This window comes from Protopterus annectens, chromosome 2.part1, assembly GCF_019279795.1.
Source record: "Protopterus annectens isolate FY-2018-M chromosome 2.part1, PAN1.0, whole genome shotgun sequence".
Lineage (NCBI taxonomy): Eukaryota > Metazoa > Chordata > Ceratodontiformes > Protopteridae > Protopterus > Protopterus annectens.
In genome coordinates this window covers 515,268,685-515,283,049 of record NC_056729.1, presented here as the reverse complement: position 1 = coordinate 515,283,049, position 14,365 = coordinate 515,268,685, and the positions used below count along the sequence as shown (strand labels likewise).

At 43.4% G+C, this 14,365-nt stretch overlaps 1 protein-coding gene across 2 annotated transcripts in view; it reads left to right on the top strand.

Annotated features, from left to right (window-relative positions):
* Positions 1–14,052, top strand: part of LOC122794130 (stem-loop binding protein) — a 405,733-nt gene extending 391,681 nt beyond the window's left edge. For both annotated transcript variants that reach the window (XM_044062311.1, XM_044062310.1), the window contains 2 exons: positions 8,453–11,526; positions 11,873–14,052. In XM_044062311.1, coding sequence (XP_043918246.1) covers positions 8,453–8,575 — 123 coding nt within the window. In that variant the 3' untranslated portion in view covers positions 8,576–11,526; positions 11,873–14,052. The remainder of the gene's footprint in view (positions 1–8,452; positions 11,527–11,872) is intronic.
* The last annotated feature ends 313 nt before the right edge of the window (positions 14,053–14,365 follow it).

Sequence of the window (14,365 nt, the reverse complement as noted above, 5' to 3'; positions counted from 1 at the left end):
AGCAGCATACTGTTTTTATAGGAGCAGAGTTGGATACCTCAATCACCACTCTACATCTTCCAATCGAAAGTCTCACTTCTCTGCCAACACGTCAACTCACTGGTGTCAAAGAACAAAGCTACAGCAGCAGAGGTCTTGAAGGTGCTAGGTTTGATGGCGGCAGCAATCCTGACTATACCACTCACAAGGATGCATATGCGAATTCTTCAATGGCTCCTCTTTGCTCAGTGGTCTTACCAGAAACTACTGATTCACCACATGATTCTCATCACAAGTTCTTGCAAGAGAGACCTTTGGTGGTGGTTGACGTCTCTTCATGTCACAATCTGAAGACCCTTTTGCCCCTGTCCCCCCCCCCCCCCGGTAGCCACTTTGTCCACGGACGCTTCCCTGATGGGGTGGGGCGTTTTCATGGAAAGACTGCCCAAGGCACATGGATGGATCAAGTCACATCTGCATATCAATGTTCTGGAGTTGAGAGCGGTACTTCTGGAGTTGCAGTACTTTCAGGACTCTCTTCCTCTAGGGCAATTGCAATTCAGACCGACATGTCTGGTCTGGTACTTGACCAAGCAAGGCGGAACCAAATCTTGCCCCCTTTGTCGAGAAGCCCTCCGGGTATGGCAATGGGCTGTGTCGTTCCAGCATTTTCTGTTAGCAACGCATATCCCGGGGAAATCCATTGTGATAGAGGACAAGCTGAGCAGGGCAATACTTTTGCCTCACGAGTGGTCTCTCAACCAATGAGTTGCAGATTAGATTTTCCGCAAATGGGACCAGCCTTGCTGCGACCTCTTTGCCGGTCACAATACCAAATGCAGAAGCTACTTTGCCCTAATACCACCTCCAGGACATCCCCCGAGAGATGCACTTGTCACGATTGGCCCTCTGGTTTCCCTTCTGCATTCCCACCCTTTCCATTGATACCCAGGTTTTTACAGAAAGTGAAATTGCTAGGAAGGACTGGTATCCTCATTGCCCCCTACTGGCCTCAACAGATTTGGTTCCCCTTCCTTCACAGTCATCTGCTGGAGTACCCATGGATCCTGGACCCAGTTCCGGACCTTCTGACACTCCCATCAGGGGACCTCCATCCTTCACTGCAGTCCCTAAAGCTGACTGCTTTCCTAATCCACTTCCCCTAATTGCCAGGCTTCATTCCATCTCTGATAAAAGACAAATCCTTTTGTCTTCTCATAAGCCATCCACCAGGAAACTGTACTGCAGTAAGTGGAACAGGTTCACAATTTGAGCCAATATACAGAAAGTCGACCCTTTCCAGGCTCCTCTGTCGTCCATTTTAGAATTTTTGACAAAGATCTTTAAGGAAGGAGCAGCCGCTGCCACAGTTTAGAGTCCAGTTAGCCGCCATATCAAATTTCCATCTTGGATTCGAAGCCGCCATATCAAATTTCCACCTTGGATTCGATGGGTTTAACGTTATGGGCCATAAGTTATGAAAGGCTTTTCTTAAAGGTGCCTTTCACATGAGACGACCTGTCAAAATCCCTTATTCTCCCTGGAATTTGAATTTTATGCTGTCTCAAATTTTATGCGGTCTCAAATTATTCTTCCCACTTTCGAACCAGCATCTTCTTGTGATCTCAAATATTTGTCCTGGAAGACTATTTCTGGTAGCCATTACTTCTGCCTGCAGAGTGTCAGAACTTCAAGCTTTATCTGTCAGGCCTCCTTACATGATTTTCCATGCTGATGGATTATCTCTCAGAACAAACCCCTCCTTTTTGCCTAAAGTCTGTTCTGAATCCAATATCAATCAGGTCATTGAGCCGCCAGTCTTTTTTTCCCAACCACTCTTAACAAATTGGAATGCATGCTGCACAAACTTGATGTACACAGCTCAGATTTTTTCTTGACAGAACTAAGGATATTAGAAAATCAGATCAAGTTTTTGTATCCTTTTCGGAGGCCAGAAAAGGTAATCCAGTGGCTAAAATAACTCTAATCTAAATGTTTATGTGAATGCGAGCATGCTATTGACACAAACCTCTAAGGCTCATTCTCCCAGAGCCGTTTCTACATCTTCTGCCTTTCAGGCTAAATTGCCCCTTGACAATATTTGTGCTGCAGCCACTTGGTCTAAGCCTCATACCTTCACACATTACAAAGTAGATAAGGTTTCCAGGGACAGGTCTTCCTTTGGTTCCACGGTACTGAAAAACGTACTTCCATGAGCCACCCAAGATTGAGGGTGCTAGGGACGGTACCCATCAGTGAGAATAAACAGCGAGATTTAACAATTTCATATAAAGAAGTTATGTACTTAACGTTCCATGTGAGTTGTTTATCTCGCCTTTATTCTCTCGTCCCTCCCTCCTTCCCCCTCCTGGCTGACAGGTGACTTGGCTAGTACCATCCTGGTTTTTCAATACTTTCCCTTCGGGAAGTGCTTCCTTGTATAAATAAAAGGGTATATATACTTACAGCAAACAAGATCTGAGGTAATTCCAGCAGTGCATTGTGGGATAAGGGGCTTGGTCTCGAGCTACTGGCAAACCTTGAGCTTTGCTATCGGCCGTGTCGGAGCCAAGGATCGGCTCCGAACCCATCAGTGAGAATAAAGGCGAGATAAACAGCTCACATGGAACGTTATAAGTACATAACTTCTTTTTACTGGACTTCCAGGAAAAACTTTATTACTTCTGCTTCAATCCAGCATTTAAATGATCCCGTATTAATTGCTACACTATTTTTTTTCTTTACACATTTGTGACAAAGTTGCAGTAGGAGCTGCCTGGATGCAGACTTAGGGCAACATCAGTCTTTGGGGAGGCGGCATCTGGATCTAAACCATCCTGCAAGCAGTTTCCTGATCTATCCACACCTTTTCTAAGCACTGCAGCTTTGACATTACTTGTAAATTCATGGTGGGTTTTCCCACTGCTGTCCTGCAGCTGGTCTCTTCCCAAGGCCAGCCACCTCACACTGCACAAGTTTTTAGGAGTTGGAAGAACATTATTAAAACAGTGAACGATACAAGATAAAGTAGTACAATTGCATAGGAGTTCCACTTGTAGATTTAAATATATTCGCTGTTTTAGTATTTGCTTTGTGCCCCCCCACCACGCTGTGCTTGACCTTTCCCCATTCTTTGACTGTAGTAGGTACCATGTCTCCTTTATTTCCCACCTTCCTTTCCTAGTCCTGCATGGTGCCCCTATTCCTCTGGTTTCTTTAGTGCTAGGAGAGGGAGTTTTGAGAGTTTCCTGGCTGGGCATCTTGCCTGGAGATATTTGCTTTCTGGTTGACTAGTGCTGTGGCATTCTTTAACACCTTCATAGGTTCATAGGTTCATAGGTTCATACTAGGCTATCTGCCCGAGGGCATTTACAAGCCTAGCCCATCGTTTTGTGGCTTACGCCACCCCTTTAGTATGGGGAACTATACCCATTATTTTGCTGTGCCTCTGTCGAGCAGTGACACTGAGGTAATCCCTGGGGTATATCTGCGATCTCCCATCCATTGGTCAAGATTTCTCTTGAACAAGGCCAGCGAGGTGCTCTGCCTCACATGTACCGGGATTCTGTTCCACAGCATAGGGAGTCTTTGGGTGATGAATCTATCCCTCCAGCACGTCCTATTAATAGCCGTGTCGAGGTTTAAGTCTCCCGCCCTTGTGGCTCTGATGGATCTAGATTTTTGAGGTGAAGCATATTCATCAAATCTGGGTTTGACATGGCCTTGTATGTTAGGCAAAGGTCACCTCTGAGCAAGCGTTTACTGAATAGAGCTGGAGTTCTTTCAGTCGGGCAGCATAGGATAGATTTTTGAGACCCTTTATCCTTTTGGTGAGGAACTTTTGTGGCCTCTCCAGCTGCTGCAAGTGTCGGGTCAGATACATTCCAAATGGGGCATTGTACTCAATCATTGGTCTGATGAGTGATGAGTAAAGGGAGACTATAACCTCCCTTGATCTAGATGAGAATCCCTTCATGATAAGGTGGGCAATGTAGAAGGTCTTCCTAACTACTTTAGCTACATGGGTGTCGAATGACAGACTACTATCAACCTGGGTCCCCAGGTCCCTGATAACTTCTTCTGTGCTCAGTGGATTGCCTCCTATTTGGTAGCTAGGGGTAACCTTGTTTTTCCCAAGGGTATGACTATGCATTTTTGGCATTTAACTTTAGGCCGTGGCTCTGGCACCAGTTATCCGCTTCTGTGAGACCCTTCTGAAGGATATCTGTGTCAGATGTGTTTTCTACTATGGCCAGTTTGCAGTCATCTGCAAACTTTGTCAGCCATAACCCTCCTGTGTTTGCTTGTACTTCAGAAAAGTAGATGCCAAACAAGAGTGGGCCCAGGACTGAGCCCTGTGGGACACCACTTGTGACAGGCTTTGAGTCTGACATGGCGCCAGCAACTCTGACCCTGTGGGTTCTGTCACTCAGCCAGTTTGTAACCCATCTTGTGATGTATGGGTTAACATTTAAGCTGATGAGTTTTTCAATGATACCCGAGTGGGGTATTGTATCAAGGCCTTAGCCAGATCGAGGTAGGCTGTATGGACTGCCTTTCCTCATCAATGGCTTTGGTGACTGTTTCAAAAGTCAACCAAGTTTAAAAGGCATGATCTGCCTTTGACAAAGCCAAACTGGGTTGGATCCAAAGTCTGCAAATTCCCAATGTCTTTATTTATGAGGTCCATTATGATCCTCTCCATGGCTTTGCAGATAAGGCTTGTCAAGCTAATGGGCCGGTAATTACCAGGGTCGGTGGAGGCACCGCCTTTGTGAAGTGGGACCACAGTTGCAGTGCGCCACTCCTGGGTACGATCCAGAGGTAAGACTTTGATTAAACAGCTGTCCTAGCTGTGGGTTTAATTCCTCATTGAGTTCGTGGAGCACACAGCTGGGGACACCATCAGGTCCCATGGATGCTGTGTTTTTGCTTTGGAGAGAGCAGTTCTCACTTGGGCTGGAGATGTTTGGGGGCTGCAATCATTTGGTATAGATATCTCCTTTGGGGAGGGGGTGAGAAGTTTGCACTGAACCTGTCAGCCAGTATGTTGGCAATGTCTGTAGGATCAGTAATCTTCACATCATTTTGAACTAGTTCTGAGCATATCTGGGAGTTTCCTCCTAGGTTTCTAACATAGCTAAAGAAGGCCTTATGATTGTCTTTTGAGTCTTTAGCTATTTTTCTCTCGAATTTGCTTTGGATGATTTTATGAGAGCTCTTAGTTTTTACTTATAGTGATCAAGGGTGTCTTACCTTTTAAGGATTTTGCTCTATCTTGTAGTAGCTTCCTCCTTTTGTTGTAGAGTTTGTTTATGGCTGGGGTCCACCAGACTGGACGCTTGCCTTTGGTACAAAGAGTCTTTGTTTTGCTTGGGATTGCCTTATCCATGCAGTCCTGCAGGTGCTGGTAGAAGGCATTTGTAAGTGATTCAGTGGCTTGAGTACTGTTTTCCGCCGCTCGGGGCCTTAAAGGAGACCACACTAGTCTTTAGAAGTGTGAAGTCGGCTTTTGGGAAGTTCTTTACTGTGGTCTTTTTATTTCAGGTGGGGTGGGAGGAGGACCCCCGGCGAGATTAGTTTGTGATCTGATCTCACCAGTGAGGGGTATACTTCCGTGTTGAACATTGTGCTCCCATGTTCGTGATGATGAGATCAAGTATGTTATCTCCTCTTGTGGGAATGGTGACTAGTTGTTCCATGGCATTTGAGTTTATGAATTCCAGGAACTTTTGGGCTAGGGTGTTTGGGCTTGAGTAGTGTTCCCAGTCTATATTTGGGTAATTGAAGTCACCTAGTATGATGGTGTTTGGTGATGCATTTATCCCTCTAGTGTTTTCAGGAAGGCCATGTGAGGTTCCTGAGTTTGTGAGGGTGGCCTGTAACATGCTACTATTTGCAGAGCAGTCTTGCCTACGGTTAATTGCACCTGGATGGTCTCCGATGCATCATGCTGCCACCAGTCTTGAGGTGTGGGTGTCCTTGATGAATATGGATACCCCTCCTTTCTTGGTATTTTCCTGATTTTGGGGCCGGAACGCATGATATGAGGTAAAACCTGATAGCTGGGGTGCTCTCAGGAGCCTTGAACCAGGTTTCTGTCACAGCACAGACATCGATGTTCTCCATACTGAGAAGGGCCTCGAGGCGTGCATTTTGAGATTTAGACTTCTGGCATTGAGCAGCATTACCCTTAGTTTATTTCCTTTTGTGTTCTAGGGTGGTAGGTTTAGAATTTGAGCCTTGCCTAAAAAGGCACTATGGGGTGGCAAGAGCCTTTGCCAATATCCGAATCCCAGGGTGACAGGTGCAAGCCGCCCTTGAAGCAGCGTGGCTTGTCCAGCATGTCATCCCAGGCAGACAGATACTGGATCCCCTTTGAATGACACCAGTGTTTAAGCCAATTGTTAAAGCTGATCATCTTATCTCTGTATTGTGGCATCATTCTTGGTGAAGGTAGGATACTGCTCAAGGTCAGGGTCATACCTGCCTGGGCTACATAATCAGAGAGCTCCTCAATGTCTCTTTTCATGTAGTCCAAGGAGGTACGACTCAGGTCGCTTACACCAGCGTGGACAATGACTGAGTCATATTTGTACCTGCTGTTGAGAGACCTGAGTGCTTGCTATGTGGCGGATTCTAGCGCCCGACAGACAGCTTACTGTGACCTTCTCCTTACTCAGTCTGGTGAGCGGGACATCAGTGTGTCTGACTATGGAGTCACCAATGACTAGTGTGTCTGGCATTGTGTTTGGCCTTAAGGGCTGTGACTGTTTGACACTCTGACTGTGAGGTCTGTGTTGCAGGTGTTGTGTTCTGAGGTGGTGGTTTTTTGGGTGTCTGCTTTGGTGGCCTCTGCTGTTTTGGTAGATTTTTGATCAGAGTTTCGAGTATGTCTTTGTGTGTTTATGTGTATGATTTGAGGTTGTAATGGTACTATGTGAGACTGGGTCTATAGTGTGTGTGGTAACCTTCCCCTCCTGACTGGTCTTGCCAGTCCTATGTTGAGAGAGCTCAGCCTCCAGTTTGGCCGTATAGTTGCATCTCTCGCATGTATTTGTGTTTTGTGGGAGGAGGAGAGGGTTGTTCAGGTACATGAGGCAATTGTAACATTGCCTCAATATTCCCAGGTTCACCAGCTGAGCAGGAGATGACACTAGCAACTGATCCTCGACATGCTAGAAGGATAGACAAAAACTTTAAAAGATTCCGGGGATGTGGGTGACCGAGAAATGGGGGTTGCCTTTTGGGGTGCTATCTATAAGAGTGCCGTATCAAGGTAATAAGTACTGTAGGAGCAAGTGCTAGGTTTAACAGATAGAGAATAGTCTACTTAGTCAAGTAGAGATGATCTTTTAGTTATAGGATACGCTGATTAGATGAGTAGTATAGGTCGAGGAAGGTAGTTTCAAGGGAAAATTTGAAGAGTGGACTTTAGGTAGCCCGAATAGTTTAAACCTGCTTAACCGGAGCTGCCCTAGTGTGCAACAGTGGCAACTCACTTAAATCGCTAATGCGCCAAAACGTGCTTTATAGCAGGGGGCTGGAAAAGACAGGAAATGACCCAAAATGGCCAATAAACTACAAGTTACTGCCTTAAACCACTCCTCTGAGGACAAACAGGCAGTTCAGTACTAAGGAAAATGGAGAAAACAGGAACCAAGACAAAGCCCAGGGATCAGCAAAATCTGGTCTCTGGAACACTAGTTTAGGAAAGTATGGAAAGCAAGGATATTTTTTTTTGTTTTTTTCAAGTTTTTTTACAGACAAGCAGAAAACACAATAAATGCTATGATTTTCGATTAAATGCTATCAAAAGCTAGTACACTTGAGTGTATTAGCCTGATGGTTCTGGGCCAAGGAAGAAGCAAATATGGCACGTATGGACATCTTGTGCCACAGGTGTCTAAGCTGAGTGCAGAAAGAGTAAAAACTCAAAGGTGTGAGCCTGAATGTGTTGCTTTTTGTAGCTGAATCTTGGAGTTAGCACTCCTGCAGCAGTGAACATATTACAATTATGGCAAGCTCCTGTTTGCTTTGAAAATGAACATTGAAGGGAATGAGCGACACTGAAATGTTACTTTTGTATATTTTAACTTTGCAGACTTTTCTAGTGTTTTTCTTTTGAGTATCCCAATGCAAGGTCTCAATTGCTTTTTGGTAATGTTTTTCACACACTTCTGTCTTGAGAAACACCTAGTGGTTCTTGTCTGTCAAGTGGCATTTAGGAAGGGTTTTCTGCGCAGTTGCTTTTTTCTTTCTGTTGAGCTTCATATGAAAAGAAGTTTCATAAAAGTACGTGAGGTACTGACTTGAGTTAATGCATATGAGCAGCTTGGAGAACATCCCTGCTTCTCTTTTTTTTTCTTAAGCATATTATGCCAGCTTTGAACTTGGTGGTGACTGTGGTGCATTTTTACTATACCAGTCAATTATTCTAATGCTTTAGTAATGATCTCTTTCCTTTATTTAGGATTCTTATTCTGGTACTCCGACAAAGGTCAGACGCCTTGATCATATGGATGATGATTTTAACTTGGAAGCATGTCTAGATGACTCAGAAGATAAGGACTCGTCCAGCTGGCTGCAAGAATAATCTGAACATTGCCTCCTTTTTTAATGGAATTGAACCTAGAGGCTGTAGGCATTTTCTCATTGGAGAGCAGCTTCTCATTGTGATTTTTACCCATTTCCAGTCTCCATAACAGACCATTTGTAGAACAGGCTATTTGACTTGAGATTGGTGGGCCTGAATCATACCACCTTTTGTTATGGAATACAGTTAAGAAGATGCTCTTGTTAACGATACCCTGGATTTTGACTGCTTCTCAGCATCTCCAGTCTGTTTCTAGCTGGAAGTACTTGGAGTTATGCCTTCTTGCAAATGTGATGCATTGATTTTATTATTGGCAAGGAGATAAAACGTGACACTCAATATTAAGATTTTATTTTGGCATTTTTATACAAAAATTGGTTTGGAAACTGGTTAAAAGATTGCGTTGTGTGAAATATTTTTTCTGCTACTTGCAGTGGCAAACCCATTTTGAATAGTACTTATTTCCAGGTTACATACTTGGATCACTGTGCAGTCAGTCATATGACTAGAGGGATACAAGGTACAGTGGCTGTTTGCCATACTTGTGTATGTATTTATCCTTGTCCTCTACCTCTTTGGTGGCGTTTTTCCAGAAGTCCTTTTCAAAAATGGCAGGAAAGGTTAAATGGAGAGTTTTTCATTTAACTGTAACTAGTATCTAAGCTTAGTGTGCTGTAGTTAATGGGGGGAAAAATCAGAACATTTGAGTCAGAACTTTATATTAACATAGTAATGTGGCTTCTTTATCAGGGCATGTAACCATGTACAGGTTGTTTTTGGCAGGGCAAATGCATTTTTGTTGCTTCATGTTTGTAAGACTCCAAGAAAGCACTGCTTTCCAGTTTGACTGAGTTTTTCTTATAGCAATGCCAGAAGTCTCACTACACTACACTATCTCCCTTGGTATAGAAGACTAAAATATAGCAGACACAATTCCATATTACCTTGTTTGCCACACTGGCTTGTCGAATGATCATTCTGTGCTAACCACATTAGACATCTGTCATTGTGTGCTTTTTCTTGGCCAAAAAAATGCAGTTTTTAAATTTGTTCACTGCTGTTTTTCTTAATTTTGAGTATGGATCAGTGGTGGTGGTTCTGAGTTCTCAAGGTTAATGGCAGTCCTTTAGTATTCATGACCTTGCCTTCTTTTATTGGCTGAATGTAGCTCATGGTATCTGGAAGCCTGTGCATATGTAATTGTAGATGTTTAAGTATGTTCTCTGTTGTAGTAGTTTTCTGCCCTCCACCTCTGTGCTTAATCTCTCCCCGTTCTGTAATCTAATAGCCTAATTGAGTACTCAGAGCCATTTGTAGATGTTTGCAGTAAGGATTGTTGCAGTAGGAAGCCATAAAATTTAATGATTTGCTGAACATAGCCATGAGACAGAGAAAGCAAAAGCCACTCTGCCCCTTCTTAGTTTCTGCAATTTTAAGTAGTAAACTTTACTTTTGCCTCCTGCCCTGTGTCTTGGTGGCAAAGAAGCTTAATTTACTGGTATGCATGTACTTGTCTGTACTGTGGGACTTGACTAATGGCACTGTTGCCTGTGACCCATCTCCTTATTTCCTCTAGGTGCAAGTGCCAAGAGTGAGACTTTCTTAAACCGTGTAAGAGTGCACTCATCCATTCCTGGTTGGGTGCTTGATTTGGCTCAGTTGCTGTGCAGATGAGAGCTAGACATCAAGGGATTATCTAGTTTGCAGGTTCCATGGAGGTCCCCTACTTCATCACTTCTCACTCCTGTCTGTAGGTGGCTAGTATATTCCCAGTGGCTGGCTGGATGGGAATGATACACTACACCCACCCACATCATCCCGGACTCTGCAGTCATGTCTCTCAACAGTGAGCCTGCTTTGCACTTCTCCACAAGCCTACCCACCAGTAGAGGACACCCATGTGTCAGGCAAAGTACCCCCACCCCTTTGCCAGGATAGTTGAGTTGTTTTGGCTGCTGAAGCTCATCCTCCACGCTTTATGCTAATGAAATAATGGGATTGCCTGGGTTGTAGTTGGGGGGGGGGGGTGTCCCTATAATACAACAGGGGCTAGGCAGTGCCATTGATTCTTGCAGAGGGTTTTTTCTTGATTACCATAACATAGTTGTCAGGATTGTACACAATGTTTATCAAACTTTTAGAAAGCAAGCTTTTCTTGAGCACATTTGTCTTGGTCCTGTTTTATTCTTCTAATCAGAAATAACAAAGCATCCAGAAAGTAAAAATTCAAGTGGAAGTTTCTTTAGGTTCTTGGTTGAACAGGAGGTGGCAGTTGAGGTTCAAGCTTAACTAGTGACAACATCCTTCAGTAGTTGATACACTGATGCATGTTACTCCAGTCAGCAGAACTGTCCACTCTGGTTACTGATCTCCCCACTGGTGTATTGCTTGTGTAGGATTCCAGATAACATGCATTGATAAAGCAATCAGTTTTCATCACCAAGATGTCAATCAGGTGACACCCAAAGAATGGGTATTTGTTCCTTCTCCATATATTGTTGAGGTCACATAAGTGACTGTGGGGATCTACATCTTCATCAGATTTTTTATTTTTTGTGTGGGTATTTCTGTATTTCAGTAATGGTTATTTGTTGGACCAGAGACCCAGTTTTTCCTCTTGGGTGTGTACTGCCTGGATGCTCAGGGATTTTACACTTGTTCCCCAGATTGTTGGACACTTCTACTTTTTGTGTTAAATTTGTGTAAAAGTATTTTAAGGCTAATGCAACAGGTATTAGTAACACCATTAGCTCGCAAACCTTACAGTTCAGGAGGCTTCAAAGGCAGAGACCCTTGCCACCATGCTAATAGTCCTTGGTCTAGGAAATGGTGTTTCGGCTTAAACTGATCATATTGTTAAAGCCCTTCTGGGCTTAAATAACTCTGCAGTTAAGTTTCTTCATCTATGCTGTTGCCAGTCAGGTTCATAAATAAACTCTTGTATTGACTAGGTGCATTAGGGCGGCCACGGTGGGTGGTTTGGTGGTTGCCGCCACCGCAAGCTACAGAGTTCTCGATCCTCGGCTGCCTTCTCCTGTGGAGTCTGCAGGCTCTCCATGTCCTCCTGTGGTTGGGCCTCGTTTCTCCGGTGTTTCCTCCTCCTCCCTGCACATGCTCGGTGGTTGCCTAAATTGGCCTACTCGTGCTAGGTTGGACCTAGGTGTGCGTTCTCTGTGTGCTCTGGGGTTTCGGGCAACAACGTCCGACAAAACCACACAAAAATCATTCAATGACAAGGTGTGGATCCATGTTCTTTAACCGAAAAGCCGAAAGAAGAAGAAGAAGAAGATTGACTAGGTGCATTATTAGGGTGAAAATTTTCATCATATGGAGGATCTTGCTCAAGGGGTTTTAGTTTCCTAAAGTACAGTATTAGTTTGCCTAAACTGCAAATTAGTGTATGGGTATGACAGCAGAAGCCAATTATAAGGCAGTTGCTTCAGAATACAATTTTTCAGATTTCTTTGGCTGAGAATGAACCTTTTTCTGGGGATATCATAGTAGTTGCTAGTTCCTTTGGTTAAAGGTCTTTTTGCCCTTTCCATCTGATAGGTGGTATAATGCTAAACAAATATTTAATTCCCGCCCAAAACATTTCAAGAAATGCTACTGCAAGCCTTGGCTGTTCTGTAGGAAACCGACCAGAAGATCTTTTTGGACAAAAGAATGTTCAGTATAAGCTGTAGAATTTGGCTCATTATTGTAACCCACATCTTTGACTTAACTCTGGCTGTATTCAACAGTAGTTTGAAAGTGTGGGTTTATCTAAACCTCAGATGTGTGCCTAGGAACGTTGGAATATTTTGGTGATTCCCAGCAGCCACTTTTTTGCTTTTTGTTTAAAGCTGAAGGACTAACCAAGAAATGTGGTCCACTGAAGTTTAGACCTTGCTTTTTTGTGTAGTTCCTCCTGTAGAGGAATAGGCCAGACCAACACTCGAGTGCATCTTCTGTTTCTCCTGTATAAGCATCTCAATATGCTGCTTAAAACTGTATTTAAAGTAAACTTTCATTCTAAGCTTTCGAGGCATTGATTTGGTGGTATCCACTTGGGATTTGAGAATTGTAATCGCAAACTAATGTTCATCTTTTTGGAACCTCCACAGTATATCTAACCTCAAGTAAGGAAAACATGGCCTGTCATCTTAGCCAGAAAGATTTCTAAACTGCAAGTTGTAAAGGACCAAACTCTGGATGTGGTTTAATGTAGAGCAAGCACTTGTTTTATGCTTTAGGTAGTCCCTGGCAAAAAAGTTACTGAATTCTGCATTTAATGGGTGTATTGTACTGAACAGGCTTCATTTTTCCTTTAGTGACCAAGCATAAAATTTCATAAAATGGAACTTTTCCAAGTAGTTTAATATAGTTACCTTTTTGTAATGGGGGAGCAAGACTTGGAGGTTAAGGTGAACTAGTGTCTGGAAGGTTGCTACTTGGACACCCAGTCGCACATTCTGTCAACATTCAAAGCTTTGTCCAGTGAAAGTGCTGCAGCAGTAGTAGTCATAGGGTATTCTGTCTCCACCCTACTTTTGTAGTTCATATGGTAGATGTATACATTTATCATTTCAGACGTTGAGCTGGTATTTTTGAGTGCTTACTGTTCATGGTTGCACTCCTTTTATACTTTTGAGAATTTGCATATGAACTGCCTTCAGGCTTTTAAGTCAGTCTTCCGAAGGAGTATTTGTCATTTCTGGTGTGAGGAAGAGAACTCTGTAGGGCACATGGCCTCTCTTACAGCAGGCTCCCTTCATCTACCGCTCTGAAATTGCTGTCCAGTAACCCTAGGGGAAGTTGAGTGATCTGTTCAAAAGACATTCAGTCCCATTAATGTGAATTCCTGCAACACTCCTAGCATTTGAACATTTAATTTATGCTTGCATATCTGTACTGTCCAGATAGGAAATGGTCGCAGTTTGAGCTTTTGAGTTTTCTCCATATTTTAGTCTAGTGTAGTCTGGTGATTTTTGGCTCAACCATAGAGAATTGTGATAGTGAAAATAAGCCTCCCACTTTTGAGCAAGAAATTGGCTTAAGAATATTCTGCCACCTTTTTGTTTCCAAGCCACCACCCCCCCCCCCCCACAGTTCTTGATCGGGTGGTGTACCATTTGGGGGTACATGTGGTTAGTTTTTTGTTTTTTTACACTTTTGTTGCTTCAGTCATTCAGGAAGGATTACATGATGGCTCAAAGACTGTACTTTGTGATCAACATAGCTTTAATGAGAAGATCTTAAACCAGCATAAAAATTTGTGCAGCACTTTCCTAGCTTTAAAGCGTGTTCTGAACCCAGTGTTCATAAAGTTGCATGTTAAGAGGATTTGGCATTTTAGACAGAAATCGTGCTCTTAATATGGGAATGTTGTAAATGGTAGCATTATTGTAAAGAATTTTGTAACTTTGTATTTTAAAAGTGTATTGTGATGAAGATTGTTAAAATTGCAGAGCTATTGCAATAAATTGTGAAACTTGTATGTTTTTGTAAGAACTTTTGTCTTGATCTGTTAAAGGTGCAGGAGTCTTGCATAGCCATGTGTTGGGAACTGTAAACAGTCTGTTATGTGATCCTATCTCGCCTACATTCTGACTGATGGGTTCGGAGCCGATCCTCTGCTCCGACTCGGCACGCTTATGCCAAAGAACAAAGTCTCTTAATGGCTGAGCCTACTATATCCCAGGATGCACCACTACCAGTCCCCCAGATCTCGTTTGCCGCTAACAAGCAAAGACGTGGTCTCGAGCTTGGCTGAGCTAAGTAGTGGTTTTTTTCACTTTCCTGTCAGGG